The 17872-nt window shown below is 32.5% G+C and overlaps 1 protein-coding gene across 2 annotated transcripts in view; it reads right to left on the bottom strand.

The window, feature by feature from the left end:
• The window catches only part of CNTLN (centlein), a 286589-nt gene that overhangs the window by 53259 nt on the left and 215458 nt on the right, over window positions 1–17872 (bottom strand). For both annotated transcript variants that reach the window (XM_069474222.1, XM_069474223.1), the window contains exons 19-21: window positions 10892–11083; window positions 1885–1982; window positions 304–430 (exon numbers count right to left, since the gene is read on the bottom strand). In XM_069474222.1, the coding sequence (XP_069330323.1) occupies window positions 304–430; window positions 1885–1982; window positions 10892–11083 (417 nt within the window). The remainder of the gene's footprint in view (window positions 1–303; window positions 431–1884; window positions 1983–10891; window positions 11084–17872) is intronic.

Below are 17872 nucleotides of genomic sequence, written 5' to 3'. Positions count from 1 at the left end.
AATACTGAATAAAATGTAATTATGTACACAGAAATATTAAGGTTTTTAAAATTAAAATTGATTATCTTCTCAAATGTTTACAAATAGAAACAAAATGTGTGACTATATTATGTATGAAATTTTGGAGTCTTGAATTTTAAAACAAATAATGTAGTTTCGGAGCAAATAATGAAATTTTGTAACAGTAAATATATATCCTATGAATATTTTTCTATAAATTTATTAGTACTGAATATTTGAGTTAAGAAAGTGAATACAATGAGAAGTAATATTTGTAGTGTCAGTGAACATAAAAATTGATACCTTTTTTTCAAGACTTTCTAACATTTCAGTAAAACTCTCATTACTTTCCAAATTTACTTTCTGTCGAAATTTCAAGTCCTCTATCAAATGTCTTTTCATAGTTATATCCCTCTCCATTCGAGACATCCTTGAAACAAAAAAGTATTTTATCAAGAGTGGTAGAAAATACTTTTAACAGCGGTGATATCTTACATTTTACCCAATGTTATACCTATTGATAGTTTTTAAATGCTATTTGACATTAATGAAATTATAAATTAGTAAAATAAATTGCATTGGATAAGATATTATTCTTTTAATATTTTGAGTACTTGTAAAATCTAAAATTTAGATGTGACTTGGTTATTATAGTATTACATACATGCATTATTAGAACAAAATACAAGCATTGAGAAAGATCAATAAAATTTATGAAAACAGGATATTCAAATTACATTTTTACAATGCTAAGAAAAATTAAAGTGCTATTTAGAGATAACTAGAAGCGTAACAATGATAAGAAACAATCCTGTTCTTTAATAAACAAATGTAAACTCTTGTAATATCATGCAAAAAAACTAAAATTAGGCTTGATATCTTTTAATTTAATATCATTTGGGGATGAATTCAAACATCACATTAGCATAAGGTGATGAAAAATTAAGTATAAAATGGCAGATGCAGTGACAAGTACTACTATTACTATTGTTGCACTGCTGCCGCCACTCCAACTGTAATAAGAATGACAATTGTTAACATTTATTAAATGCTTACTATGTGCCAATTACTGCTGTAAGTGCTTCACATATATTAACTCATTAAGAGTTCTGTATTAAAAGTGTTTCTCTAGAGCCCTCATTGTTGAACACTAAGCAACATTGCATCTTAATCCATAAATAAACTTCAAGATATTCTCAGTTTAAAAAATTAACCAATCTTTTTGTCTTATAGTTTTATCTATTAATATCACTTTTACGTGATCCATACTTATAATGTGGTATACAGGTATGTATGTGAGATACATATTAAATTTATCAATGACAACTGGAATTCTAAGCATGTTATCACTTCTACGCTGTAGTATAGCTATAAAAGGTTTAGAAAGAAAATAATTTTGATTCAACAGGATAGAGTATTTAAAATTTCTATTAATAAACAGCAAAAGTAAAAACTTTCATAACCTCCAGTTATTTTAAATACAAACAAAACTTTCCTTTTTCCACCATAGCTTTATAAGCTTAGGCATTAAATTTCATGTAAGTATCGATCTATATGTTTAGGGGGTTAAATAATTGCCACATTTTCAAGTTTTTCATTCATAGTCTTGAGGCCATTAATTTATATTGATTCAAAATTAAATACGTTTAATAAGGGAAATTGAAATTTAAATATTACCCTCATTAAAAAATAGTAACTAGATTTACATTAATCATGCTATATGTAGTATTCCTTAAACTTTCATCTTATGTAGGTTTAAACTTGAATTAAGGAAGGAAAACATTATGAACAACATTGGTATCGTTTCTTGGGGCTTAATGTTTAATAGAGTTGACTGCCACTAGGTGGCACCAAATACAATGGATAGAAATAAAAAGACCATACTTTTCATGCATTTCCTTTATGTGTTCTTCCTTTGCTAGGAGTTCAAATTTCAGAGACTTCACATTTGACGACTGTTTAGTGAGTTCATTAGTTGCATTCTAGATTAAAAATAGACATAAATTTAAATATGCCTTTCAATCTTGGTCTAAAACAGCCTAAAAATAAATACCATTATCAAAAAGAGCAATACATTAACAATAATTATGGTAAACAATAATTTGAATGAATATTTTAATATTTTTAAATCTTTTATTTTATATGCTTTAATAAAGATAATATAGAAATACTAAAGTTTTTATATAACATGCCAAACCATAGAGAAACACAATCATTTAACGATTGTAGAATACATGCCCAAAATACATTTATGGGAAATAAGAACTGTCCTAGTAGAATGTAAATATGTGAATAATTAAAATTTTAATGGTTTAAGAAGATTACTTAAAACTAATGCTGGATTTACTAACAACTTGTAAGAGACTAAATATCATCACAAATGCTTTCCTGTGCATCACAATGTGGAATCTGTTTCCCAACCCTTTTAATCTAGTCTGCTCCATGATTTCTTTGACTAAAAGAATGTGCCAGAAATGACATAGTGTAAGTTTCAGATGCTGGGCCTCAAAGCTTTGTAGCTTCCACCTTTGCCTTCTTGCAATGATGCTCTGGAAGCAAGGAAGACAGTGGAAAGGCCACAAGGAAGAGTACCAGAGTAACCCACCTGACAGCCAGCAGACCAGTTGTCAGATCTGTGAGTGGGGCTATCTTGGACCTTCCAGCCAGGCACATCTTTAATTTAGAAGAATGCAGGCAGGTAACACAGCCCAGAAAAGACAGCTAAAACTTCCCAGTCAACTTAATTATAAGAAAGAATAAATTTTTGTTGATTTAAGCCACATTTTGTGATAGAGAATAGCTAATAGAGAACCTTATGAATACTAAATACTTCTTTACTTATTAATAATGCTACTTATTATTGAAGTATTTACAGATAATTACTAGTTTTTCAAAGCAGAGCAGGTTTGTGGTATTTGCTGTCTGCACAGCCTAGGAGCCTGAGGTAGGAATTAGAGGACAACTATTTTTCAATTTTGACTGAAGTTCCAATTAAACATGTAATCTGAGATATAATTTAGTCTTTTTGGTGGTATTTTTTAGCTTTTCCACCTATAAGATAGTGTTGACATACATTAATCCATTTAAGTTTAAAAAGTATTCAACTAATATAAGCAGAATAAAACATAATAGCTTTTAAAATATTTGGAGTAGTTATTTCTCTAATCTTTCTAAACCACCATAAATTGTCTCTGATAGAACTATTTCTAGGATTGGATGTTTTACTCATGCTAAAAACAATTTAAATTTGAAAAGACAAAACCATTAATCAGAGTACATGTGAGTCAAATTCATCAGACTGTCTTTAAATATCTCATTGGTATAACATATATAAATAAAATTTTGAAATAATTTTATTTTTTCATGAAATGATATTAACGTTTCTTAAAAACTCAAAGCTGCCTCAACATGGCAAATGCTTTCGAATGTTGTAAGTTTTGATCTAATGGGTGTGTAATGCAATCTAAATTTCCACCATATTTTGCATGTTTACAGTGATGTATAATGTCTTATTTCTAGCATTGCCAGAACAGTATGTTCCACACTAGTAAATTTATCAAACAAATGAAGCTTTTGCTTTAATCATTAATCTAAAATTCTTTCTGGAATGATTGTTCATTCAGTTAGAAATATGAACATCTATGATTACGCTATGCTAATAGTGCTGTTAATATAATGATATTATAAATATTATCACAATAATTACATATGATATAATACTATATCTATTATATGATCACTATACTATCATATAGCAATGCCTTTAGGGACTATTGTGGTATAAATGTCTACTTCCACTACTCTAAATGGTCCCAGACTGCTGATTTTCTAGTTTTTATTTACCTTAACATTTTCATATTTCCTTTTTCTTTCTTTCAATCTGTTGGTCATAATTTTTTTACTTCTGTAAATATTCCTGCCTAAAAACAATCATCCCTCCCCTTAATATGTACACTTCTAATATTTTGCTTTTTAGGTGTTTTCTGCTGAAAAGTAAAATAAATAATCTCAGAACTATATTTAAAATAAAAGACGACAGGCAGTAAATAAAGCCTGACAATATCTTCAATGGAATAAATTAAGTGAATTTTAAGATAGCTGTTGATTATTTTCTGTTATTAGACTTAAGGCTGTATTTTATGTAGCTGAAAAGGCTATAACTCTGACTTCTGGATAATTCAGCAATTGCTAAATTATAATAAATAAAATAGTGCCACATTAAGATACACTTTTGCCAATATCTCTACATCTGACAGCTATTTCATTTAATCCTCAAAAACCCGTACAAGATTAGTAGAAAGGATATCCCTGCTTTAGATGTCTAGAGAAGTTAAGTGATTTCTCAATCAGGTCACACAAGAAGTTAGTGGCCAAAAAGTGATGATCAAAACCCAGGTCCTTTGTCCCTTTTCCATTCCCTACTACACAATATTTATCTGCAGCATGACTTAAAAATCTGATATAAAACACATATTTCAAAAGCGTCACAATGGTAAGACTCTATCCTGGTTAGAGCTTTCCTATATTAAGTTTACTGAATATTTTTTAAAATTTGCACAGTGTAATGATTAAGAGCGAGGGCTCTGGAGCCAGATGGCTTGAACTGCAATCTCAACTCTACCACTTAGTAGCTGTATAACCTTGGACATGTAACTTATTATTTCTGTGTCTCAGTTTTCTACCGGTAAAGTAGTGGTAATAGCAGAACCTATTAGAGGTTTGAAATGAGGATTAAATGAGATAATATTTGTAAAACACTTAGAATAGGTCTAACAATAGATTATATACAAAGAAACAGTAGTGTAAAAACTACTATCCTTCACTATTCTTAACTTCCTGGGAAACTAGAAGAGAACATGGAATATATAAAAATGAGTGAAAGGCCATATGATCATCTCAAGAGATGGAGAAAAAGCATTCAATAAAATCCAGCACCACTTCGTGATAAAAATCTTCAACAACTAGGCACACAAGGAATATACCTCAAAATAATAAAAATCATATATGACAAACCCATGGCCAACATCATAATGAATAGGGGAAAGCTAAAAGGATTATCCCTAAGAACTGGAGTAAGACAAGGGTGCCCAGTGTCACCACATTTATTCAGCATAGTACTGGAAGTCCTAGCCAGAGCAATCAGGCAAGAGAAATAAAGGGCATCCAAATCAGGAGAGAGAAGGTCAAACTATCCCTGTTTGCTGATGACATGATCTGATACCTGGAAAACCCTAAAAACTCCACCAAAAGACTCCTAGAATCATAAATAAATTGAGTAAAGTTTCAGGTTATAAAATTAATGTACACAAATCAATAGCATTTCTATATACTCATAACAGTCAAGTTGACAGTCAAATCAAGAACTTAGTACCATTTACAATAGCTACAAAGAAAATAAAATATTTAGGAATACATTTAACCAAGGAGGTGAAAGATCTTTACAAGGAGAACTACAAATACTGATGAAAGAAATCAGAGATGACACAAGCCAATGGAAAAACATCACATGCTCATGGATTGGAAGAATCAACGTTGCTAAAATGTCCATGCTGCCCAAAGTGATTTACAAATTCAGTGCAATTTCCATAAAAATTCCGACATCATTTCTGATGGACCTAGAAAAAATAATCTTAAAATTCATATGACCAAAAAAGACCCAAAATAGCCAATGCAATCCTGAGCAAAAAGAACAAATCTGAAGGCATCAAAGTACCTGACTTCAAATTATACTGCAAGGTAATAGTAACCAAAGCAGCATGGCACTAGTGCAAAGGTAGACACATAGACCAATGAAACAGAATAGAGAACCCAGAAATACAATCATACAGCTATGACCAACTGATTTTTGCAAAGCAGACAAAAACATATATTAGAGAAAGGATGCCCTATTCAATAAATGGTGCTTAGAAAACTGGATAACCACATGCAGAAGAATGAAACTAGATCCCTATCTCTCACCATACACAAAAATTAACTCAAATTAGATGAAAGATTTAAATAGATGTCCTGAAACCATAAAAATTCTAGAAGAAAATGTGGGAAAACTCTTTTAGACATTGGCCTAGGCAAAGAATTTACGAGTGAGACCACAAAAGCAAATACAGCAACAACAAAAATAAATAAACGGGACTTAACTAAACTAAAAAGTTTCTGCACAGCAAAGGAAATAATCAGAGTAAACAGACAACCTAAAGATGGGAGAAAATATTTGCAAACTATACATCTGAAAAAGGGCTACTATCAAGAATCTACAAAGAACTCCAACAGATCAGCAAGAAAAAGACAACCTCATTAAAAAACGGGCAAAAGACATGAACAGACTCTTCTAAAAAGAAGATAGAAAATGGCCAACACATGTATGAAAAATGCTCAATACCACTAATTATCAAGGAAATACAAATTAAAACAAAAATGAGATACCACCTTACCCCTATCAGAATCAACATTATTAAAAAGTCAAAAAACAATAGATGCTGGCACAGTTGCAGTGAAAAAGGAACCCTTATACCCTGTTGGTGAGAATGTAAACTTGTACAACTGCTATGGAAAATGGTATGGAGATTCCTAGAAGAACTAAAAGTAGACCTATCATTCGATACAGCTATCCTGCTACTGGGTATCTACCCAAAGGAAAGGAAGTTATTTTATTAAAAAGACAACTGTACCCAAATGTTTACCGCAACACAATTCACAATAGCAAAGATATGGAATCAACCTAAGTGCCCATCAACTGATGAGTGTTTAAAGAAAATATGGTATATATATCTACCATAGAGTACTACTCAGCCATAAAAAGGAATGACATTAATGTCTTTTGCAGCAACTTGCATGAAACTGGAGACCATTATGCTAAGTGAAGTATCTCAGGAATGGAAAAACAAATATGTTATATGTTCCTACTTATAAGTGGGAGCTAAATGAAAGATATGTATGGTGATAAAGAGCAGTAATGGACATCAGAAACTAAGAAAGGAAGAGGGTGTGGTGGGACGAGGGATAAAAATCTACCTATTGAGTAAATATTTATTATTCTGGTCATGGGTACACTGAAAGCCCTGACTTCAGCATGAGACAATTTATCCACATAACAAAAAACACTTGTACAGCAACAACAAAAACAAATAAATGGGACTTGATTAAATTTAAAAGCCTGCTGCAAAGCCAAGGAAATAATTAACAGAGCAAATAGACAACCTACAGAATGGGAGAAAATATTCACAAGCTATACATCCAATAAAGGACTAATAACCAGAATCTAAAAAGAACTCAAGCAAATCAGCAAGAAAAAACAAACAATCCCATTAAAAAGTGGGCAAAAGACATGAACAGAAGTTTCTCAAAAGAAGATAGACAAATGGCCAACAAACATATAAAAGAATGCTCAACATCACTAATAATCAGGGAAATGCAAATCAATGCCACAGTGAGATTTCACCTTACCCCAGTTAGAATGGCCTTTATTAAGAAACCCAAAAATAATACGTGCTAGCTTGGATGCAGAGGAATGCTTATATACTGTTGGTGGGACTGCAAATTAGTACAACCTCTATGGAGAACAGTATGGAGATTCCTCAAAGAATTAAAAGTCAACCTACCATTTGATCCAGCAATCCCACTACTAGGTATTTACCCAAAGGAAAAGAAGTCATTCTATCGAAAAGGTATTTGCACACAAATGTTTACTGCAGCACAATTCACAATCACAAAGATGTGGAATCAACCCAAATGCCCATCAACTCATGAGTGGATTAACAAAATGCGGTATATGTATATACCATGGAATAATACTCAGCCATGAAGAAGGAGGACATAATATCTTTTGCAACAATTTGGATGGAACTGGAGACCATTATCTTAAGTGAAGTATATAAATAATGGAAAAACAAACACCACATGTACTTACTATTAAATTGGAACTAACCAATGAGCACACATGTGCATAGAGGGAAGTAAAACTCAACAGAAATCAACCAGGGGGTCAGGGGAGGAGGAGACAGGCAACAACCTACCCTAACGGGTACAATGAACACTATCTGGTTGACAGGCACTCTTATAATCATGACTCAAGAATTATAAAAAATGATTGACATAACCAAAAATATTTGTACCCCTGTAATACTTTGAATTAAAAAAAAAACTTGTATTCCCTAAATTTTTTGAAATAAAACAAACAAAATGTTTGTATAACATATTTAAAAAATAAAAGAATAAAATAAAATGAAAACACTTTCATACTATTTTGCTAAAAAAAAGAAGTCAAAAAATCACAAAAATAAATTAAAATATTATTAAATCTAAATTATGTAAAAAATTAAAATAAATATAAACAGTGAATGTATATATCACTCACTGGAAGGAATTTATACATCTCTGAATATTTTATTATCTATCTACATGGAGTTGGGTACCTTGATGTCTAATATGTGTGAAACTGAAGATACAGAAAATGCACATTAGCACTCTAATAGCATTGAATGAACCAGGGACTTCTGAAAAGTACACATAAGAAATTGAATAGGAAAGTCTAATATCAATTGGATAATATAAAAAAGATACATGAAGACCTTTAATATATTCAAATCTAACCAATTTTCTTAATTAAGCATAAACACATTAAGTAGAAAATAAATTACCTTAGAAAATCATTTGTAGTTTGTTATCTCTTATGGGCTAAATTGTATTTCCCCTCCCTACCCGCCAAATGCATATGTTGAAGTTCTCATCTAACCCTCAGTACCTCAGAATGTGGCTGTATTTGGAGGCAGGGCCTTTAAAGACGTAATTAACGTAAAATGAGGTCATTAGGGTGGGCCCTAATTCATTACGACTGGTGTCTTTATAAGAAGGGGAAATGAGGACACAGAGACACACAGAGGATAGACCATGTGAAGACACGTGGAGAAGACAGTCATCTATAAGCCAAGGAGAAAGCACCTAGGAGAAATGAAACCTATTGACACCTTGATCTTGGACTTCCAGCCTCCAGGACTGGGAGAAAATAAATGTTTGCTGTTTAAGCCAACCAATCTGTGGTATTTTGCTATGGAAGCCCTACACACTAATATGGAAACAGAAATTTGTAGTAGCAGAGAATATTATGTAAAGGTACCTGGTCTTCTAGGAAATTTCTATATTAAAATATGAAACAAGACAAAAGTAAAGATTTACCCTTTTTGTCCCTATGCATTTTGGTCAGTGTAGTGTTCCAAGATGCTAGGTTAGATATGAACAATGTCACTTCAAACTAAATTGCTTTAGGCATTCTCATTAGTCTCACCTTTCCAACTTACATATTCCTCCAAAGTAAGAGAGATATTTATGTATGGGTAAAAACTTATATCATGGAAAACCATAATGCAAATAGCTTATAGATATTCACATGGACCTGTTATTACCAAAATTATGTTAGACAACTTGTAGTAAGTAAAATATAAATCAACTTAAAACTATTAGTTTAAAAATTTTTTAAAGTCAGATTATTAAACAATACTGGATCTAGCATCCTATTTCATCTCAGTGAAAAATAAAGTTATGTTAGAATCATGAAGACTTAAATAAATGAGGAATCACAGAACTATGAATTATAGTCTATGTAGTAGATAAGATCAAAGAATATATGAATGATTTTATCTTTTGTATATGAAACCTAAACACCAAAATGTTCACTTTATGCATTTTATCCCACTTTTTCAGAGACAGAAACACATTTTAAGAAAAGATATATGTCCCAAAATTGTACAGTTATTTTTACTTCCCATTTCTAATATTATATAAGATATTTAAACATAAAAAATGCTGTGGCTGAAGCAAGTTCTACCATAAATATTGTCTGATGATATTCAAGAACGCTCTCAGCCAATGCCAGTTTGTATATCTAATTATTATTAACAAAGCAAAAATATTTTCAAGCAATCATGTATTAATTTATTTTAAATTTTATCCTATTAGTAATCCTGCAATAAATGATATTATTATTGGAGAGTGCACATATCCTATTTGGATTGAAAATGACCATGAGTCTATTTGACAATTCTGTACAGCATTCCAGTACCCTCTTGACAGTCATGGTTATTCCATCTCTAATATACTCTGTGCATTAACAATCAAGATTTTCTTTCTGGTGATTCTCATTATTGCTATTGTCCCATATACACTGCCCTTTTAGCTTCCAGCTAGCAATCCTCACCGAAAAAAATAATTAAATATGTGAGGAATAAATGAGCTTGTTTTAAGAAGCATAAAAATGAACTTTCCAATTAAAACTCACAAATCCTGTTTCTTACAAGATAATTCCTTTTAAACTAAGGTCGGCTTTACTTTTAAGTTGTTGACAGTTTTACCTGGATTAGGTGCAATTCTTTATAAACAAAAAGAACATTGATTTTTATTCTCACTCCCAGATTTAACTTGTTGAAATCTATGAAATCAACCCACCTTTGCTCTCTGCTGCTTCTCCCTTCCTCCTTCCATGTCCCTCCTCCTTCTCCATTTCCAACCCACAACAACCAAATTAAAATGGAGCAAGTGTGTAGAGGAAACCAATTCTATTTATGCTGTTACATGCTTGAAAGGATTCTGTTTAGTTGGAGGGAGGCATGAGGAGCAGAAAGGAGTTGAGTACTGTAGTGGAAGGCAACAGCCAGCTTCAATCAGCTCCTAAGTGAGGTTTTTGTGCTGTCTTGTCACTTTTTTGAGAAAAGAGTATTATCAGTTACCACATAAAAATCTACCAGGCTAAAACTGAATGATGACGTTGAACACAGCATTAATAATTTGGGGGTTATTTATACTATAATTTACTTTTATTAGAATACATTAGTGTTGATATAAACATGACTTCGAGGATTCAATAACATAATACGTTTTCATACACAGTCAACTTTATAATCACCTTTAGTTTACACTGCAGTTGCTTAAATTCCAAATCCATGCTCCTTGAAGGACCAAGTGATGTAACTTGTATCCGTGGAACTCTTCCCTGGGAAGCTTCTTCTGCTAAACTTGTGATTTCAGATGAGGATTCCAATTTCTTTAGTAAATCTTCTTTTTCTTTCCGAAGACTAGACAAATCCGAATTTAGCTTCTTTTTTTTTTTTTTAAAAAAAGAAAAGAAATATAAATATATGATAAAAGTAACAACATTTAATCTAACAATTATCAGCATAAGATTCTACAGGTAGGAAAATGCTAAAGAAAAGAACTGAAATTAATTATAGCTATTATAAAAGCTTTACAAAAATTCTAACCTCTGTTATAACATTTTGCTTAAGGTTGTAGGGCTTGTAAAATTAAAACAAAATGGACCAGCTACACTCAGTATCTTTTGGTTGGCTGGTCTTTACTCATGATGTACTATTTCTTTACCTTCACATATACATGGGTGAGCCAGAGATTCACAAATTTGATAACCTTGACTTCAGTGCTGATGTAGTACTTAACTGGTAAAAGCCAAGCTGGAGCAGGACAGGATAACAGATGTTAGTTGTTTATTCCACTGGGTAGGTCTTACCACCCTACATAGCGGCCAAAATGCTTCTCATTTAGCAACATAAATGTTAAGTCCAATTAACAGACAAAGCTTGTTAGAGATTTAGTCCAAGTAAATAGCGTGCAAACTTGCTGTTTTATGCACTTGATTGATTATTGGCAAGTCTTGTTTGTAATGTTAGGTAGAATTACACTAAAATCCCTGCATTTGATTTTTTAATAACCTAAACATTTTGCTAAATTACACTCTAGTAATGTTTGTATGAAAGAGTGTAAAAGAAACCATCTCAATGTTAGCTCTTCTCATTCACCAATCTATAGTCAGCAGAATGTCACCAAACTGTAATGGCATAACAACTCAGAGCTCCTTAAGAGAGTAACTACACTACTATTTTATTATTGCAAAGAAGCTTATAATATGGTAGTTTAACATAAGGTGCAATTAGGCAAAATGATACTGAAATCTCTCAGAGGGAAAAAAAAATCTTTCTTTGTTAACAATTCCAATTAGAAATAGTGAAAGATGTAGCTCAAGTGTATAGTAATATAAACGTGAGACATGGTACTTACGTATTAACACTACATTTAAAACACAACTTCTAGAAACTATACCAACAAATCCATAATTATATATGTATTTGTATAGGCATGTACATATTGTTAAATATGAATATTTCAGATCCTGGATTCAAAACTGAGCTTTGATATATCTGAGGTTGAACCATTTTGGTGAAAAAAAAGTATGTTTTGATGAAAAAATTATTTGTTTGGCTATATTTTAGCCAAAAAGCATTGTTATATAGATTTTCAGGAAATATTTGTTCATGAATTGTCCCAAAGGTACCTAAGAATTAATGTCTAAAAGTGAACTCATAATTTCCTTAAACCTAAAAATCTTCCTGTTTCTCATCCAAGCTTGAAGACATCTCCTTCCCTATTTATTAATTCTCTATGTCCAGTCAATTGCCAGTTTATACAAATTACATAATGTTTCTCATATTCATTCCTTCTGCCACTCTCGAAATGCAGACTCTCATTATCCCACTATGAGTATTGCAGTAGCCCTTCCTCTTCCCTCCATCTTTCCCTCCACCTTTTATACAACTCTCTAAAATAACATTGACCTGTTATTCCTTTATTCAAAGACTTTCAGGGGTTCTTCACTCCAACAGAATAAACCTCAGATGTTTGTGGATAATAAGGCTAAGATTTAGCGTCAATTTGTGTTTCAGTCAGACATCACCTGAAGTCTAACTTGCCTGCCATTCCCCAAACCTGCCTGCCATTTCTACATCGATGATTCTATACATGGTGTCTCCTTCTGCTGAAATCTCTCTCATCCTTAAAGGGCAGTTTAGTGTTTCCTCCTTCCTGAACTCTTCTCTGTTCTTCCCATTTGAATACCTCTGAGTGGCTTCTCTTGTTTGTTATACTTGTATGCCACTAGATTTCTATCTACTCCTTCTAGCTGGCAAATCCTGACACTATAAATATGTTCTCCACAGCTAGGAAAGACCAACCCAATAAATATATTCTTCTAAAAGACATATATATGTAATTCAACTTCAATTTAACAATATAAAAATTTACTAAAGAAACCCAAAATTATGGAAGCAGTAAACAAAATGACTTGTACTTTATTAAAATAGGAATAATGTTTTGATTAAATAATATTTGAAGTCTATATTCTATAAGACATATTTCTAATGTTAGTTATATAGACATAGAAATACTACAAAGCACCCATTGAAACAGAGGAAGTATGCAAATCATATATTCCACCAGTTTACAATCCTTTGGTTATCCTTTCACATTTTGGACAAATAAATGGGGGCTCTATTACTAAATTCTCTCAGTAAGAATTCTATTTCTTATTTTAGAAATGCTATAGAGACAAGATGTATAAATAACTTTCTTTTGTTTACACTTGGTTTGGGCTGTGAGACTGCTTCTGTGGGTTACCTTGTTAGAAGAAAATCTACCAATGAGATTACTCCTAAAATTGTAATTATTTTTCTTTTCTTATTAGTAGCATGATTCATATTTCTCTACTATTACCTTTTCACTTCTAATCAAAGATTTAAAATATTTAAGTTACATTATATTAAAAACAAGTAATAACAAAACACACATGGAAGAGTCCTAATTTCTGGCTTCTAATTCTCTGGGTCTATTGCTGGCCAACTAAGTTGCCATGAGCAAGCACAGGACTTTGTTTCCTTACTTAAAAATAGAAAAGATGCCTAGCTACTTAACAAAGATAATCTTGAGGACACAATTTTTAAAACATCTGTGATAGGACTTGGTAGATTTTAAACGTGTAGCCTTATTATTAGTATTATTATCTTGTGGCTAAGGCTACCATATAGAGTCTGAGAACTGTCTAAAAGGCTGAGGACCTAGATTAATATTAATAAAAATCTTTGTTTAACTTATGTATGTAATATCCCCATAATTTCCCTCATGACAGATACTTCAGTCATAGTTAAGTCATAGTTACTTGTTTAGTTAGGATCACTGTAGGATCCCTACTAGGCTACACACTTACTGAAGGCAGATTTGTTCCACTGACTCTGTATCCCCAGCAGTGCAATCCCTCCAGCCTTCTAAAAGTCTATTGATTTATGTGTAGTAAATTGTTTCTAACCAAAGATTATAAAATAGAACACTATAAAATTTTAAAACTAGACACTAGCTATTTATAATTTATTTAAATTTCACATTGAGGTAGCATAACTCTCTGAAAAGGAAAGAACCCTCTAAGCAACTGTAAAAACAAACAAAGATAAATTCAAAATCTTACCCTTTAGCAATGAATCCTGTGGTAGACACAATTCTCAGATGACCCCCAAGGACCCATGCCCTGGTGTAATACCCTCCCTTGTATGAGGGTGGGGCTTGGGGATATGATGGGCTATACCACTCCCATGATTCCATCGTGTTATATGCAAAGGAAATTCTGTAGATGTAATCAAGGTCCCTTGTCAGCCAGCAGAAAACAAGAACCTAGTCCCACACCCAAAAAGAACTGAATTTTTCCAAAAAATGTGAGCTTGAAGTGAAGCCTAAGCTCCAGAAATGAAGGCAGCCTGGCTGACACAGTGATTGCAGCCTTGTGATAGTCTGAGCAGAGGACCCCGCTAGGTTGTGCTAGACTCCTGAACCAAGGAAACTGTAAAGTAATGAATGTGTATTTTATGTCTAAGTTGCTAAATCTGTGGTCATTTGTTATGCAGCACTGAAAAGTAATACAGGTCTCAATTTTTAAAAATCAGCTCCTTTCTTAAACCTATTCCTTGTTCCTTTACAGCCACTCTGCCCCGCTTCACGCAAGTATCCCAAACCCCACGATGTGTAGTTTAGACAGAATTCTCATTCTGGTTTAATTTTTGCTTTCTTTAGCCATAATTTTGCATTAACTTTATTTCATCAATTATAACTTGTTCCATTTTCTTTTTTGAAAACAATGTTTTCTTCTTTTTCTACTTATTTGTATGTTCCATTTTCTATGTTAGAAATATAAATTGCCTCTACCAGATCTGCATTTTGTAGTTTCACTGCCAAGCAAAAAGCCTCTGGCCAGAAGCTTCCTTTTGCTACTCTCAACAGTAACTGTGGAATCACGTGAACAGGGCAAATAAGTCTCCCCTGGCGTACTCTCCCTAGTTGTCTTATATGGGACTTCACTCACAAATTGCTTTTATTCTTGGCCTCCACATTACATTTTCTGAAGGATTTGGATAGGGAGTATGTAGATTTAGAATTTGACTCAATATCTATCATTCATTCTTTTTATACATACTATATGATAGGCACTGAACTAGATCTCAATGATAAACAAAAGAGTTATAATCCTTGCCTTTAGGTGGCTACTAGTCTATAACCTAGAAACATATAACAATAAATTATAGTAAGTGCTATGAAGAAACAAAACAGAAAATTAAGGACACTGCTGCTGTCTTTAATTTCTGTCTGGTAAATGCTGACTAGAGCCCATTTCACCCCATGCGTTCTCCTGATTTGTTCTATCAAATGTATCCTAGAAGCTAAGTACTGTTAAATGCCCTAACCTAGATCTACAACCAAGGTACTTTCCAACTTTTACTCAAGAAAAAATATGTGCAGGTAGTCCTGAGGAAATTGACCATCTCTTCCCCATGAGGGAGATTTAGTAAACATTTTAATGTTTGAGAATGAGTTATCAGGACCTGTACCTCTTACTGCTCCCAAAAATTAATTCACAATGGATAACAGACTTAAAACTAAGGCATGAAATTATAAGAATTCTGGAAGAAAATGCTGGAAAAACTCTTATAGATATCGGCCTAGGCAAACAATGAAGACCCCAAAAGCAATCATAGCAACAACAAAAATAAATAAATGGGACCTGATCAAATTAAACAGCTTTTGCACAGCCAAGGAAACAACTGATAGAGTGAACAGACAACCTGCAGAATGGGAGAAAATATTTGCATGCTATGCATTCAGCAAAGGGCTAATAACTAGAATTGATAAAGAACTCAAAACAGCAAGATAAAACCAAACCACCTTATAAAAAAGTAGGCAAAAGACATGAACACAGCTTTTGAAAAGAAGAAAGACTAATGAGCAATAAACATATGAAAAAATGCTCAACATCACTAATCATCAGGGAAATGCAAATCAAAACCACAATGAGATATCACTTAACTCCAGTGAGAATGGCTTTTATCAAAAAGTCCCAAAACAACAGATGCTGGCATGGATGCGGAGAGAAAGGAACACTTATACACTGTTGGTGGGACTGAATACTAGTACAACCTCTGTGGAAAGCAGTATGGAGATACCTCAAAGAACTAAAAGTAGACCTACTATTTGATCCAGCAATCCCACTATTGGGCATTTACCCAAACGAAAAAAAGTCATTTTACCAAAAAGATATTTGCACTCGAATGTTTATTGCAGCAAAATTCACAATCGCAAAGATGTGGAATCAACTCAAATGCCCATCAATTCATGAGGAGATTAATAAAATGTGGTATATGTATACCATGGAGTACTACTCAGCTATAAAAACAATGGGGAATTAATAGCTTTTGTAACAACCTGGATGGAACTGGAGACCCTTCTTCTAAGTGAAGTATCACAAGAATGGATAACCATCACATGTACTCACCATTTTTAAATTGGAACTAATCAATCAACATTTATATGCACATATGGAAGTAAAACTCAATGAAAATCAAGCAGGTGGTAGCGGGGAGTAGGGGTTGTCTAAATTCACACCTAACGGGTACAATGCACACTATCTGGGTGATGGGCACACTTATAACATTGACTCAAACTGTACAAAAGCAATATATGTAACCAAAATGTTTATACCCCTGGAATATTCTGAAATTAAAAAAAAATAACTGGCAAATTAAGAAAAAAGAATGAATTATCAGAAAAAATAAAACAGCCCTCATGGAAAATATTCTTCAGGCCCAATAATGAGAAATAAGGGATTTAGAAAAAATACCTGAAAGAACCATTTCCCTAATTACTTCCCAAACAATATATTTTTAGATACTCTCTGATCTTGATGTCTCCAAAGAATAAAATATTCAATATCTGCCTATTCAACAAATGTGATGCTAGTTACAGCACATGTAAAGAAAATGCTTTTGAGTATTCAACTAGTTTAGGAGTAGTGCTCCAAGGGAAAGGAACAGGATGGGGTGTAGCTCTTTACTTCCATTATGAGAATGATTCTGATCTATCATTTTTTTTCTGGACAATGACCACCCTATGACATTCAAAGACACTGTTCAGTTTTTCTCATATGTTTTCCAACACTGGACTAAAAATAATGAACCACTTAAAAATTTAGAAAACATTTTTAATTAGGATAGTGAGATCTGAAAAATAGGGACACAGAAATTCAAGAAAATCCAGCCAAATGTGAGGGAGATAGCCAGGGATACTAGATCAGGGTTTTCTCGAAAGCCTATGGAGGAAACATTGATGGCAGAACTCTTTCCAGTTGTAAAAAGTCAATCAGTAACCAAAATAAAAAGTGAGAATTAGTTCCCATCTATAACAAAAATGCAGTCTCCAATTTTTCTTTCTCCTTTTGAAAGCCAAAGGGTTTGCGAGTCAAAGTAGAGAAAATCTATCATTAAATGGAAGTGATCTGTTTCCAAAAACTTTGCCAAAATTTCTAATCTTAAATTCTACTTAGGACTGACATAAAACATAATGTTGAATACAGAAATAAGTTCATTTGTATTCTCACAATTTGATTATTCTGGTTCATAATTAAATATAGGTAGTAATATTAAAGAATTATTGTGTTTTTTAATAATTAATAACATAAATTTTGTTACCAGAATTGAAGTAAATGAGACTGGAGAGAAAGTGGTAG

The sequence above is a fragment of the Eulemur rufifrons genome, chromosome 7, assembly GCF_041146395.1.
Source record: "Eulemur rufifrons isolate Redbay chromosome 7, OSU_ERuf_1, whole genome shotgun sequence".
NCBI classification, from domain to species: Eukaryota; Metazoa; Chordata; class Mammalia; order Primates; family Lemuridae; genus Eulemur; species Eulemur rufifrons.
Note: the sequence above shows the minus strand (reverse complement) of the source record. Positions and strands in the feature narration are given on the sequence as shown.